Consider the following 14,974-nt stretch of genomic DNA (forward strand, 5'->3'; position numbering starts at 1 on the left):
TGCAAGTTTTAAAGTAAACATTAAGATGTTAAACAATTGCTAAGTGTACAGCACCTTGATCACTGGTATATTACTGATTTATAACAAAAGATATAAAAGGTAAAGTAAATATAATGCCAATGTTCTGTATCTTCCACATTCAGAAACAAAGTTTCCTTTCCCCTTGCTGATTATGTGAAAGATTTGAAGAGATGTCATCTTTAATGTTGTCCTCTAACTTATGCCCAGTCCAAAGAAGACTGCCATCTGTCTTTATTTTACATTGACACACACATGTTGAATTGTGCCATGAGAAACAGAATAAAAGTATAAATAGCTACGGCAAGCTAAAGTTCTAAAAGCCACTGCCGCATTGTTCCATAAACTGCTTTCTCACTGGGGGGTAGGGGGGCTGACAGCAGTTGTTCACAATGTAGGTCAAAAATCCATTAAATCTTTGTTTTTCTCTTTGTAGGCTTATTTACTAGAGGAAAGTATGGATGTCAACTGAGATACTGGTTAGAACAGTTCGAATACCCTCATATTGCAGTGTAGCAAATGTTGATTAGCCCCAAAATAAAAAGTAAAATGAAGAATTGTCGCGCGTTGCTTCCCGTAGCGCCACGCGTGGTGGGCGTGGAAAAGCAACGCAAAGGCAAAGAGGTCAAGAGGAGGGGAGGAGAGAACCACGTGTGATCACCATCATGTACAGCACTGTCCTTTCTCAGTAGACTTGTTTTTGTAAGCTTGTACCCTTTGCATGTCACCAGCTAGCCTGCGTTAGCCGAAGAAGCAGCGTCATTTTGTCATTCTTCCACGGACCCGCATATTCCAACGCCATAGCTGGGGGGTTTCTGTTGCGACACTGACTGCCGATCATGGTGAGCAAGACAGATGACATCCCGGCGTCAGTGCCTAACTGTAATCCGGTTGATCTTGCGGATGAAGCCGGGGATGGAGCACAGGACATCAAAGAAATAAGCAAGACAGGACTGAAGGATTCCTGCGGCAGTGGTGAGATTTTGCAGCTATTGATGGAAAACCCAGCGGACTGATTTATATCTAATTTAAAACGTCGGCGCTGTTCTGTAAACTCAGCCTCCCTGTGTATTTTAACTTAAGTGGGTTCACGTGAATTGAATCTAGCTCAGGATAGCAACTCGGAAAGGCTAGTGACGTCTACCGTCACACATTTGTGCAATGGCCCAAGTCCTCCGACTCAAGGTGGCGATCTGTAGGTTTTGACAACCTCCACAATGGATACCCTTCACAAAGTTTAGAGGATCTTGCTAAGACCTGCAGCTAATTAACATCTTCTTGATTTGAATGAGATTAGATCTAATCTGAGTAATCGGTATTAATTTGCGTGTTTTCTTTTTTGCGAGGAACATTTGTTTCAAAGTACCTGGCCAAAAGCCAGTAGCGCACAGTTCAACCCCATGCATACTTATGTACAACTTTGACAGCTGGTATGCTAACATTAGCATCCACATTGAGTGTGCAGCTAGTTAGCTTGCTGGCTAATCGGCTGACTAGCAAACATCCAGGCATTAGTAACATCAGCCTGTGTTTCCCTACAGGCACCACAAGAGATTGGATTTGTGTTTACGTTGAGAACAAATATGTGCCAGGTTTATAGAAAGGGTTGTATCCAATAACACAATGAACCAACTTGAAGCTATAGCACACATGTTAAGTTGCGGAACGGCATGTCAGGGAAATGAAATGAAGGTCACCTTCAGTGGAGCCGCACATTGGTCGCTGAAACAAAGGGGGTTTACACTTGAATGCACCGGTTTACCACCTCGCTACACGTCAGACATATTGTCTGGAATATGCATTACGGAGTATTATTCCCTAAAAATGAAAATGAAAATACCTAAAAGTGATGAATTGACGCAAGGAGATTGTAAAACATCGTACGTATCCCAGTATCACCCTGTTGATGGAAATCATAATCGAGTGTTCCTCCTCGACCGGGAAGCGGAAACTGGTTGTCATTGGGGAAAAAAAAAGTCGTCATGGTGCGTTCACAGTAAGAAGGAAGGTTACGATAATACTACATAAGCAGACGAAAAGTTGTGAGTATTGAGAAAGGTCCGAATTCCTAGTAGTGTGCTCATTAGAGAAAAAAAAAGAAAAAGAAACTTGAACTGTCAGCAGGCGAATTTAATGCTTAACAACTTGTTATAAGCGGCAAAAGTCACGGCTGCAGCGTGTCTGGTGCGGGACCTTGAATCGTCTCTACCTGTCATTTCATATCAACTTTATCTTCCAGACGGCGAGCGTGTGCGGCCCACAAATTATATTTGGGTTCCGGTGATTTCAGCTGGATGATTAAATATGTGCATGCTATCTTTTCACGTCGGCATTAAAATATTCTGTAATAATGTTTTTCATTTGTGAAATTGGACAGATCTGTAGAAGATCTAATAATAAAGGTTTTAATTCTTCAATAACGATTCATTTATTTATTAAATCGTCTAGTTGAGAAACATGCCTATTGACCTATATATATTTATATATATATTTTTTATTTTTTATTTATTTATTTATTTATTTATTTGAATTTTGCAAATTGTCCATCTTGTCAGTGGTGTGTCTGGTGCATGTTTAGGGATATATAAATTTCAGGCGGACATTTTATTTAGTTTGTGTAACCTTTAAAACATTGCAGATGCATGATTGAGGGTCTGTTTGGACAATAGAAGATTTTCTACTTCCACTGAAGCAAATTCTTTTACAGACTATTTTTTATGGTGTTTTTAAAGAGAATTTCCATTTTAGGAGCCAATAAGCAGAATGTTTTGCTTTTCAGATTTATAATGTCAAAGGTGTTAAACTCTTTTCTTGTTTGTTTTTTTTGTTTCTCAAGTATTGCATAATAGAGCAGGAATGTGAATTGTCATCATGAGGTGGTAGCCTGATTCAGAGAAATGTTGCTGGGTTGATTGGGTGAAGCTTGTGGTCCAATTTGGTGTTTGTATTTTGTCAACTGCTTATTGTGTCTCTCTTCTCATCAGTCTTTTTTGCTTTTGTTGTTTAGAAGGAGTTAGCTAAAATAATGACAAGAAGACAAGCTATTCTTCACATGTTCATGTTTTAAAGGTCTTTTTTGACAGCTGGCTTACAATATTACCTGCCAGTCAAGGAAATGCATTTACTTAGACCTAGAATTGATGGTCACACTGTCAGTGTAATTTTATCAACCATATTTGTAGCTAATGTATGTTTAGATTTACAATTAAAAGCCAAAATAAGGAATACAATTATTTTGGCCCTAAAACATTGTTCAGAACATGCTCAGAAGTGACATATTTTCTTGAATATTGCCATGCTTACCTATTATTTATAATCCTTAAAAGGTCAGGAGGAAGTGCATTTGTTGTGGAATTGTTTTTGAAAGATCTTGTATTTCTATTGCCAAATCAAATTGCTGATAGGTTCAAATTGTCCCTCAACAGAATCATTTCTGCATCTGCTTTTAACAAAAAAATCATGATGCTTTCCCCCCCCCCCTTTTTTTTAGTTTTAGGTTGCAGCTTGGGTAAGACACCATTCTGGCATGTTGCTGTGTATTAATAAGGAAACAAAACACTTTGTCAAATTCAAATGAAGTGTTGCTCGAGGGAGGTTTAGAATAAGTGGATGAATAAGCTGTTGTTCAGAGGTCACTAGTCCCCCACCTCTCTTCTGTGGCCCCACCCCCAGACTTCCAGCATGTTCCTTCCAACCATGGGCCATGGTCTATCACTGAGGCCCTTCCCCTCCCTTTGGCCCCCTTTTTTTTCTCTACTAACCCTGACATTGTTTACCCTTGACTGTGAGCAAGGACGCTGCCGGGCAACAGTTGTCTCCCAGTGAGGCAAAAGGGGTGTTCCACATCCTTGTGCTTGGCCCTGCTCCTCAATTATATATCAGATAACTTCTTTTTTTCCTTGTCACTGGTCTCACATTCATTGAACTTTCACACTATGCCCTTGTCACTGCTTTAATGCCCATGAGGATGTTTTTACCTGCAAGGAATATTGTACAGTATTTGCTCTGTTAGTCATACAAAGAAGGAACAATTCCTTTTTTTGTCTGTGTTTTGTAATCAGGCCTTGGCTGCAGCCTGGATTAACCTCCTCCCTTCTCTGAGAACATTAGCGCTGGCTTTTTCTATCTCTCTGGAATTAAAAGTGCATGTCTGATTACTTTAATGTTTTCACGCAGACTGTTGTTTCTGCGGTTAAATTTTTGTCGAACTTTTTGTTCCTGCCAAAGGTAAACCCTTGTTTTGTACTTTACGGTGACAGTTATTTAAACTCAGTTGGAAAAAAAACCCCAGCATACTGTGGCCAGGCCTTATCAGCTCTCTACGCAATCATTAATATTTCACGATGTTTCTGACGAGGGCATCGAGTCACTTGACCCACCTGCTTTATTTGCCTGTCTGACTCTGGTCCTGTTTTATCTTGATCAAATAATAATTATTTGACAACCAATTCTCTCTTTTTATATACAAAAACAGGTTATTTGTTTGAATATATTTTACATGGATACATGGAGAGAGTCTGCTTTTTTGAAAATTCCCCATCATACTTTGTTAAAACTGATGTCTGTGTGTCTGCTCTTTTAGGACACAGTGCTGATAAAGCCATGGTGAATGGTGACGAGGCTCATACGCCTCCAGAGGAGGCAGAATCGAAACAGGACGGGAATGACGTGACAGACGCTGGTGAGGAGTCTAATGAGCAGGAAGTGATAGTGATCCAGGATACCGGCTTCACTGTTAAGATCCAGGCACCTGGAACAGAGCCATTTGACTTGCAGGCAAGAATTGCAGCCTCAAATGTTAATGTTTCTTTCTGGGTTTCCATCTTGTCATCCCACTAACCGTTCCTTTACGTCAGGTTTCTCCCCAGGAGATGGTACAGGAAATTCATCAGGTGCTGATGGATCGGGAGGATACCTGCCATCGCACCTGTTTCTCTCTGCAGCTGGATGGTAATGTGCTGGACAACTTTGCAGAGCTGAAGTCTATTGAGGGCCTACAGGAAGGCTCGCTGCTCAAAGTGGTTGAAGGTCAGATTCTTGGGCTTTTTTAAGAATAGACATGTTCACAAAGTCAACATAAAACCTAAATTTGCTTTTTATTTATCATCTTGTCTTCATTCTCTAGAACCCTACACAGTGCGTGAGGCTCGCATTCATGTGCGTCACATCAGAGATCTTCTGAAAAGTTTAGACCCTTCCGACGCCTACAATGGAGTGGACTGTAACTCACTGTCATTCCTCAGCATCTTCACCGATGGAGACCTTGGAGGTGCGTTACCCTCTGAGATATTTTCTTGAGCAGTCTTTACATGTGATGGGGATACATATCTTCTCCTTGTTTGATGCTGCAGATAGTGGCAAGCGTAAGAAAAGAGGCAACGAGCTTGAGCAGATTGACTGTACCCCTCCAGAGCACATTCTGCCCGGCAGCAAAGACCGCCCTCTGGTGCCTCTCCAGCCACAGAACAAGGACTGGAAGGTGAAGGACAACATCTTCAAATAACCTTTTTGAGATTAAATCTGCTAAAACAGTGGATTCATGGGTATCTTTTGCAGAAATAAATTAAAATTCTAAATCTTGTTCATCTAACTCCTCCAGCAGCCTATGCAATGCCTGAAGGTCTTGACTATGAGCGGCTGGAACCCTCCCCCTGGAAACAGGAAGATGCATGGTGACCTCATGTACTTGTACATTGTGACTGTGGAGGAGCGTCATGTCAGCGTCACTGCCTCTACACGTGGCTTCTACCTCAACCAGTCAGTATCTTGCTTCATGCTTTCATTCCTAAAGCTTTTTTCATAGTTTTGCTGCTAAAAAGCCACATAGAAAAGTTTGACATATAGATACTCTTTGCTTAAATGGATGCTAAAGGTTGAAGCTCTCCTAAGTTTAGATCAGTTTTGGATGCCAGCAGGGATTTAACAATCAATTTAATGGGGTCTAACAGGATTACATGGAAAGTTTGGAAAGATGGTGTAGTGTTTTAAGAAGGGTTGTCTTTCAGTATTTACTTCATATGCAGGAACATGTCTTGGAAATAATATTGAATACACTTATTATTACACGTATTTTAAAAAAAAATCTTGTTAGTCTTTATTGATCAAAAGTTATCATGATGCCTTACATCTCTGCTCTTTTGAGTGATATATTTATGTTGCAAATAAACCCCCTTGATTATTCCAGATCTACTACCTACACCTTCAACCCTAAACCAGCTAATCCCAGTTTCCTGAGCCATTCACTGGTAGAGCTGCTGAGCCAGATCAGCCCTGCCTTCAAGAAAAATTTCACTGCCTTGCAAAAGAAAAGGTACGGAGATGTGTGCGCGTGTGTGTGCGTGTGCGTGCGTGTGTGTCTCAGAAAGACAGTGGTGATAGATGTAGAAATCAAGTGATAACAACATCAGAAAGAAAGAACATGAGAAGCTGGAGAAATACCAAAGGCTGAAAGAGTAGTGATTGGGACACTAGGGTCAGCAACCACCAAGCTGAGTAGATAGCTCCAACGGATACCAGGAACCACATCAGAGATCTCTGTCCAGAAGAGCGCAGTTCTATGACCAGCTAAGATCCTGCGTAGAACCCTCAGACTCCCAGGTTTGTCCATTGATGGTATCAAAAAAACTCTATTGTTGCAGAGTTCAGCGACACCCCTTTGAAAGGATAGCAACACCTTTCCAGGTGTACAGTTGGACAGCTCCACAGGTAGACCACGCCATGGACTGTGTTCGGGCCGAAGATGCCTACACCTCCCGTTTAGGCTACGAGGAACACATACCTGGACAGGTACCTGCTGCCGCTGAACCTGGCAGTTTATCGGCTGTGTAACATTGTCTGATGTCAGAGAATTAAGTCTTTGCTGAACCTGATTTCAGACCAGAGATTGGAACGAGGAGCTGCAGACCACTAGAGAGCTTCCCCGGAAGAACCTACCAGAACGTCTACTAAGGGAGAGGGCAATATTCAAGGTACTGCCTACTGCCCTTTTTGTCTATGTTTGTAAAGTGCATTTTAATGGATCTTGACCAGTTTTTGCCTCATCATACCATGCCAGTTATTTTAGTGGCTATTATTACTCACTGTAATGATAAGAAATGCCCTTTTTTCATGGTGCATGTGAGATGTTATTAAACATTTTCTTTCTTTAGGTTCACAGTGACTTTGCTGCTGCTGCGACCCGCGGTGCAATGGCAGTCATAGATGGCAATGTGATGGCCATCAACCCAGGTGAAGAAACCCGAATGCAGATGTTTATCTGGAACAACATCTTCTTCAGCCTGGGCTTCGATGTACGGGACCATTATCGCGAGCTGGGCGGGGATGCTGCCGCTCATGCTGCACCGACGAATGATCTGAACGGAGTCCGGGCTTACGGAGCAGTAGATGTGGAGGGTCTTTATACTCTGGGGACAGTTGTAGTAGACTACAGAGGCTACCGTGTCACTGCCCAGTCCATCATCCCAGGCATCCTGGAGCGAGAGCAGGAACAGAGCGTCATCTATGGCTCAATTGACTTTGGAAAGACTGTTGTGTCTCACAACAAGTACCTGGAGCTGCTGGACAAAACCAGCCGGCCCCTCAAAGTGAGTAACCTGGACTGTCCTTTAGGTTCTGCATATCTTTTTGAGACATGGGTAGAATAGATTGGTTCATGCACGAATAAAAAAGTATTTATGAATCCACAATTAATAATATTCTCTCAACCTTAGTTGTTCATGTGAAAAATTGGCAATGTATTCAGATATTTGTTTTTCTTAAAATTTTAGGTTCAAAAGCACCACGTCCTAAATGAGAAAAATGAGTGTGTGGAGCTGTGCTCCTCTGTTGAGTGTAAGGGCATAATCGGGAATGATGGACGCCATTATATCCTGGACCTTCTACGCACTTTCCCTCCTGACCTCAACTTTCTGATGGTGGATGGAGAGGAGCTTCCTCTGGAAAGCCAGCGTCAGGGCTTCCCTCGCCAACATCGCCACCGTCTGGCTTGTTTACGCCAAGAACTCATCGAGGCCTTTGTTGAGCACAGGTATGCTTCTCTCCGTGCCGTAGTCATCTGGTTGCATTTATGTTTATTTGTATGATTGAAATGTTGATTCTGTTCCACTCCACAGATATCTTCTCTTCATGAAGATGGCAGCGTTGCAGCTGATGCAACAAAAAGCAATTAAGGACACTAAAACTGACACGTCTGCCATCACAGATGCTGGAACTGATGCTGGCACAGTCCCGACACAGACCGTCGCAGCAGAGAACTCCACAGGCAGCACAAACCAGACCGACAGCAATGCTGCCGCTGATTCACAGACAGAGACTGACTCCTCAAAACTCGCCACAAATGGGCCCATTGACCTCTCAGCCACCCAGAATGGGGAGTGCAAGGGCCCACTTGCGAGTAAAGAGTTTGAAGAAAGTATTCCAGGATTAGCTCAAGCCAAAGAGCTGGCGGAAACCTTAGTTGCCGAAGACGGATCTTGTATTGGTATGTCCGCAATCAACCCAAACCCTAAGCAGGCCGGCACAGTGCAGGGAGACCTAGCCTAGTGGGAAAATTATGAATCATTATGACTGCATGTCTTTTTGATCACATTGTGTTTTACCAAAAATGTGTATTGGTATTGTATTGGTACAATGGCTAAAATAGTTCATATATCCTTATTATTCATGGTTTCACTACCAGGTTATTTGTACCTGCTCCTTCCTCAGCATGCACTGAGGGAGAGTTCTGGCCTCCAGTCACTACAATCACATGTGGAATTCAAGTTTGGAAATGAGAACCTTTGTTGACAAATTTAGTTGGTTCTTGGAATGTTAAATACAGCATCGGTTGATTTTTTTTTATTTATTTTTTTTTAAATGAAACAATAATCTGCATATTATTGGTTTGGATTATTGTCTTTAATCAACCAAGGCCATGGCTGCAGATTTAAGGTAGAGATATTAAGGTAATGGGAAAATTGCACATTATTATATTGGGGGAAATGGGTAATAGCAAAGAGGGAGGTGATTATAAATTGACTTCTTATTGATTTACACTCATCTACTAACTTCATGTGAGCGTCTTGAATTTTAATTTTTTACTTGGATCTCACTCACAACAGACGCCAAAAGTCAAGAGGTGGTCCTGAATGCATGCAAGGCAGTGGGTTCCATCAGCAACACATGTTTCGACATCCGCTTCAACCCAGACATATTCTCTCCAGGTATGCAAGACATTAAAGGAAATGCAGTCAGATAATTTCCTTTTTGTTACAATGGATGAGAAAACAGGAATATCTCTGTATGTCAATCATGTTTCTTTTTTTTCGCATTTTTCCATTTTGTGTTATAATGTAGCTTTGGCTGTATTTAAATTCATTCAAGTTAAGTTCCTGAGCTGTCACCATAGCTCAGATGACAGCACTTTGTCATTAATGATCAATGTGTGAACTGTCAGAATATTAATCGCTTATTTTGTAGAGACACATTTATAAGGAAATATAAACACACAAACTATGTGTCAATTCTAATGTTTTCACCCTGAGGGTTGTTTTTTTATGCTTTGTTTCCACACTATAATCATTTTCCATATTTAATTCAAGGGACAGAGGATGTCCTTCACTGTCACAGTTAAAACTCATCAAGCCAGTTGTGATTGTGATTTTGGGCCCAGTACATAAATGAGCTTGGCTCAACTGTTGTTGCCCTAGGAGTCCGTTTCCCAAATAACACAGCAGATGAGGTTCTGAAAGAGAAGCAGCTCCTAAAAGATGCAGCAGCCTTCCTTGTTTCCTGTCAGGTCCCATTATTGGTCAGTGGCTCTGCTTACATTGATTTAGATTATCTAATAGTTTTCTGGATGTCAGATATTTAAAAATATTCCATGTGCTTTATGACAAGGTCAAAGACTGTTTGGATCACAGCGCTCTGCCCATGGATGGAGTTACGCTGACGGAGGCCTTGCACCAGAGAGGCATCAATGTTCGTTATTTGGGTTCTGTTCTGGAGTTTGTAGAAAAGACCCCCGCCAAAGCTCAGCTGGAACACATTTATGTAAGCCAAACCCCCTTGCCTGATATGAAGAAGGATGATGTGCACTGGCTTGTGTTCTCCTTTTCTAATATTTGAATTTTCCCGACCTTAGAGAATAGGAATTAGCGAGCTTATCACCAGGTGTGCAAAACATATCTTCAAGACATACCTCCAGGTTGGTGACATTCCACGTGTCTTTCCTTAACCATTGAAAAAGTTTGCTTAGTTGCGTATCTTCCTTTTCCTGTAGGGTGTGGAGTTGTCTGCCCTCTCTGCTGCTGTAAGTCATTTCCTAAACTGCTTCCTGAGCTCCTTCCCTGATGCCGTAGCCCACCTGCCACCTGATGAGCTGGTGTCGCGCCGCAAAAGTCGCAAACGTCGTAACCGGGTGCCTGGTAGTGGCGACAACACGGTGTGGGCCAGTTTGACTCCCAACGAGCTGTGGAAGAACATCGCCTCCGAAGCCCAGAGTTATTATCACTTTACAATACAGTGGTGAGATCTCCATCTGTCACACACGAGTACTGAGAAGTGAACTTCACTTGTTGTCTATTTATACATATTAAGTATCTCCTGTTCTTGTGCAGCGAGAGTGTGGACCAGGTTGTGGAGAAATATGGCTTGCAGAAGATCACGCTGCTAAGAGAGATTTCAGTCAAAACCGGTATTCAGGTAGGACTTGTTTAGTTTGTAGAGATCCTTCCTCTTCTGGGATAAGCCTTGATTTGACCTCTCCTGTCTGTCTACCTTCCAGATCCTGATAAAAGAGTATAACTTTGACAGTCGCCACAAGCCAGCCTTTACAGAGGAAGACATCCTGAATATTTTCCCTGTTGTGAAGCACGTGAACCCCAAAGCCTCTGATGCCTTCCACTTCTTCCAGAGTGGACAGGCTAAAGTTCAGCAAGGTGAGATACTTAAATGTCAAAGTTCATGTAGGCTCTCAGAATGCGAGGTTGTATGATAAAACCAGTCATACATGAGTTTGTTCAAATGAACAGAAAGATGATCTTTTTCAGGTTTTCTGAAGGAGGGTTGTGAGCTGATAAATGAGGCTCTAAATCTCTTCAACAATGTGTATGGTGCAATGCACGTAGAGATTTGTGCCTGTCTGCGCCTCCTGGCACGTCTTAATTACATCATGGGAGACCACCCTGAGGTACGTACTACTATAATAATGCAAACTTTGAGCAATTCTTACCTCATAAGGTTGAAATAATATTCATGTGTGGATCCACAGGCTCTTAGCAATCAACAGAAGGCTGTTCTGATGAGTGAGCGGGTCCTTGGCATTGAGCACCCCAACACGATTCAAGAATATGTAAGTCATTGCACCAGATAACATGAACATTTAGCTTACGTGTTGGCCCCAGACTCATCTGCTTATCTTTTCTTTGCAGATGCACTTGGCTCTATACTGCTTTGCCAATGGCCAGCTATCAACTGCCCTAAAACTCTTGTATCGAGCCCGTTACCTCTTGCTGCTGGTTAGTGGGGAGGACCACCCAGAGATGGCGCTGTTAGATGTGAGTGCAGTCTTCATTTGGTCTTTTTTTGGAAATCCATCTGACCACAGAAACAAATGTTGTATAGTGGTGTAGATGCATTGTAGGTGACGTCTGATGTCTTTCCACAGAGCAACATTGGACTGGTACTACATGGCGTGATGGAGTATGATTTGTCATTAAGATTCCTGGAAAATGCCTTGACCATCAATAAAAAATACCATGGACCCCGGTCCCTTAAAGTGGCTCTAAGGTGGGCAGAGGCTTACCATCCATATGGTTATAAACTGTGAAACACTGATGACATTCTGCCTTCCTTACCTTTTGTTTTCAGCCACCATTTGGTTGCGCGAGTTTATGAGAGCAAGGCTGAATTCCGCTCCGCACTGCAGCATGAGAAGGAGGGTTACACAATTTACAAGAACCAGGTGAGGCGTGTAGGACTGTTGAAAGCTGGTTTATATCTCAGTGGTGCAGTTTCGTATAACTGTATGAATTTTCTCAGATGGGCGAGACGCATGAGAAAACCAAGGAGAGCTCCGAGTACCTGAAGTACCTCACCCAGCAGGCTGTGGCACTGCAGAGAACCATGAACGAGATCTACAAGAATGGCTCCAATGCCAGCATCATGCCCCTAAAGGTGACTTGCAGCTGGCACTTATGGTTGTTGTGTCTGTCTCATGATTACCAGTTAGCGATGATACTAAATTTTTTGATTTTTCTCTCGTTTCCCAGTTCACTGCTCCCAGCATGGCCAGTGTCCTAGAACAGCTCAACATTATCAATGGCATCATCTTCATACCGCTCAGGTAATAGAACATTTCGTTGTAAATGCGACAAAAGTGTTTATATGCACCTCTATTTTAAATATATTTGTTATCAACTATACTTTATTTCCCCCCTTGTAGCCAAAAGGATCTGGAGAACCTGAAGGCGGAGGTGCAGAGGCGGCAGCAGCAACAGGAGTTGGGAAAGATCGAGGAGCCTGCTGCAGATGGCTTACTGGAGCTAGAAGATAAAATCCCTGTTGATTAATGTCAAAAACCACAAAACAGAACTCTGCTGTGGTGTTGGATGGGGGTGGTGGGGAGGCCGTGATTGAACAACCTATCATGGAGCCTGTGAACCTGAGAACCGAGCAACCTGCATTGAAATAGACAGAAGGGGGATGTTTTATGAAGGATGAGAAACTGTAAGACAGAAAGGTGTTGTGCTTCCTAGAAGGGAGGAGGGACGAAGTTCACACTAAAGAAAATGAAACGAACGTGCAATCTGAAAAATCCCCAGCACAAGAATCTTGTGATGAAGGTGTTGGCTGCTTGATGACAGAGTTGTGATCAAGGATGACCATGACATTGTATACCAGAGCCTTATCTGCTGTACCATTTTCCCCAGTAGGGCTTCAAAAAAAACAAAAAACCCCAGTTGGCCCAGGATCTTAGTTTTGCCCTGCCATTCCCTAAAGAGCCCCAAAGACCCCTGAGCTTGAAGCTCCACCCTTCTCCCCACTGTCCGAGAACTCAGGGGTACTTTCTACTGTGCACTAAGAGCAGAACAAAGGCACTAAATTTGACAAGTGGGGCTTCAGAATGTAAATTCTTTTTTGTGGCTTGTTCAGCCGCTTTTCAGTAGTCGCCAATTATGCTTCCATACCGCCCCAGTACGTAATAATAATTGTAACCCAAGTAATGTAACCTTCATCTTATGACATCCTGGGTGGATGCCGACTGTGTCTTACGGTCCTGTCTTTCAAAGCAAGCAGTGCACAACACCTGGCTTCGAACTGCTTCAGGTTAATTTGCTGGATTTTGTTTTAGTAATTGGATTTTGTAAAGGTGCACAGATGAATTAAGGATTTATTTTAGGCCCGTTGCTCATCAATTAATCAAAGCCATGTCTGTTTTATAGAAAATGTACAGAAGTGGAAAATGATGTATGAATCTCTATCAGATATAGACAGGTAGGTGATTGATGTTAATGGGAAACTGCTGACTTAAAACGTCCACATCCTGCAGTAGATTTATCTATATACTAGCTGTGTTCAATCTATTTTTACACATTGAAAGAATACATGCATGTATGTTTGTATGTTTGACTGTAAGTGTTTTTTGTGTAGCCCACCAGAATATATTGTCGACGGCTTTTGCTGCTGCTGTATAGTGTGAACAGAGGCTGAGAGGACACCGGCTTTCCAAATGTTTTATTTTTGTACTTGTAGAATCAATTGGATTGCTAATGCCTCTTCTTGCATCTAAGGCCACCAATGTTTAAGATCTAGTGAGATATAAATCCGAGTCATGCTAATAACTGAACAGGCACTCGGCATTGGCAGTAGTGACAGATTTATTCTTGCTGGGTGTTCTTTTTTTTTTTTTTCCCCTTCTTTTTTTCCACTGTCACTGTCTGTCATCTTTTCATATGTAACTGAAACAAAAGCCAGCCAGGAATGTCTGTTCATTGAGCAGTGTTGTCTGCACTTTCTCCGCTGGATGCAAGTTGAAACCGCATCCAATTGCAGACAAAAAGAGGAGCTGCTTCAATATAATGTACCAAAAGAACACTGACGAGGGGCTTGTTTGTGCTTGTATACATGCAGTGTATCTCTCCCATGGCAATTTGTTAATTGTTGCCGTATCTAAATGTATGTGATTAAAGCAATAGACAGATGGTGCTGAAGCTGATTTGTTTTTACTTTGATTTAGAGATGGACTTGTATTTTCTTACCTTAAGTTTAATCATCAGAAAATAAGAGGGCTGTCTGTCTGTATTGTAAGCAATATATTTAAACAAATCTTGAGCTCATCAGACTGAATCATTTAATGTAAATTATTCCTGATGTTTGATTCCAGGGCAGGTCATGACATCAGCAGAACATGGCGTGTACTGTACCTATGTTGATATTTTTGCGTGGAGCCAGAAGGGGGACGGTTCATAACCTTTCATTCTATAAAGCTAGAAGATCTATTAACATTTTGCTTTCTGGGGTCTTTTTGTCAGTTTTATTGCGTTGTGCAAGCCTGGCTAGCGCAATCTCAACGTTGGCCACAGGATAGCGCACTAACATCGCGGCGCTGTTGCAATTTAATAAAGAGGCGTTTAATTTAAAGATTTATTGCTCGAAATTTCTACGTTTTGAATGTCTTGGCAATGTAGAGGTTATGTCACGTTATTATGTTTTTGCCATCAAAATTACTTGTCCGCACACAATTGTTTGCTCCCATGTGGTCGGAGACATCCTAGAGTTCACTGATAAGAGTATCAGTTATTATACTAAACATTTGCATTATGCATCACATGTCGACACTGATCATTATGAAGAAAAATACCGGAAAATGCAAATGATGGTACACAGAGTTTGCAAATTTGATGTACAAGTTAATATCAAGAAGTGCAAAGCAAGTTCGAGACTACAAAGAGAGTTGAGGTTTTTGGAACGACTGACA

General features: G+C 42.0%; 1 protein-coding gene across 3 annotated transcripts; it reads left to right on the forward strand.

The window, feature by feature from the left end:
• Positions 1–630: 630 nt before the first annotated feature.
• Positions 631–14,208, forward strand: cluha (clustered mitochondria (cluA/CLU1) homolog a). 3 transcript variants are annotated; one of them, XM_003968475.3, is made up of 27 exons: positions 631–993; positions 4,601–4,794; positions 4,875–5,046; positions 5,144–5,287; positions 5,370–5,497; positions 5,621–5,775; positions 6,203–6,328; positions 6,657–6,804; positions 6,894–6,986; positions 7,167–7,601; positions 7,785–8,044; positions 8,130–8,497; positions 9,117–9,218; positions 9,705–9,805; positions 9,895–10,047; positions 10,139–10,201; positions 10,277–10,521; positions 10,614–10,698; positions 10,781–10,934; positions 11,046–11,185; positions 11,267–11,347; positions 11,427–11,552; positions 11,663–11,784; positions 11,866–11,959; positions 12,037–12,171; positions 12,267–12,340; positions 12,440–14,208. In XM_003968475.3, the coding sequence occupies exons 1-27, from the start codon at positions 858–860 to the stop codon at positions 12,564–12,566; spliced, it is 4,161 nt and encodes a 1,386-aa protein (XP_003968524.1). In that variant the 5' UTR covers positions 631–857; the 3' UTR covers positions 12,567–14,208. The 3 variants fall into 3 exon arrangements, with proteins under 3 accessions (XP_003968524.1, XP_011606742.1, XP_011606743.1); XM_011608440.2 differs by having other exon boundaries at positions 632–993; positions 5,618–5,775; XM_011608441.2 differs by lacking the exon at positions 631–993 and adding an exon at positions 1,982–2,060 and having other exon boundaries at positions 5,618–5,775.
• Positions 14,209–14,974: the final 766 nt, after the last annotated feature.

This window comes from Takifugu rubripes, chromosome 11 (genome assembly GCF_901000725.2).
Source record: "Takifugu rubripes chromosome 11, fTakRub1.2, whole genome shotgun sequence".
Taxonomy (NCBI): Eukaryota; Metazoa; Chordata; class Actinopteri; order Tetraodontiformes; family Tetraodontidae; genus Takifugu; species Takifugu rubripes.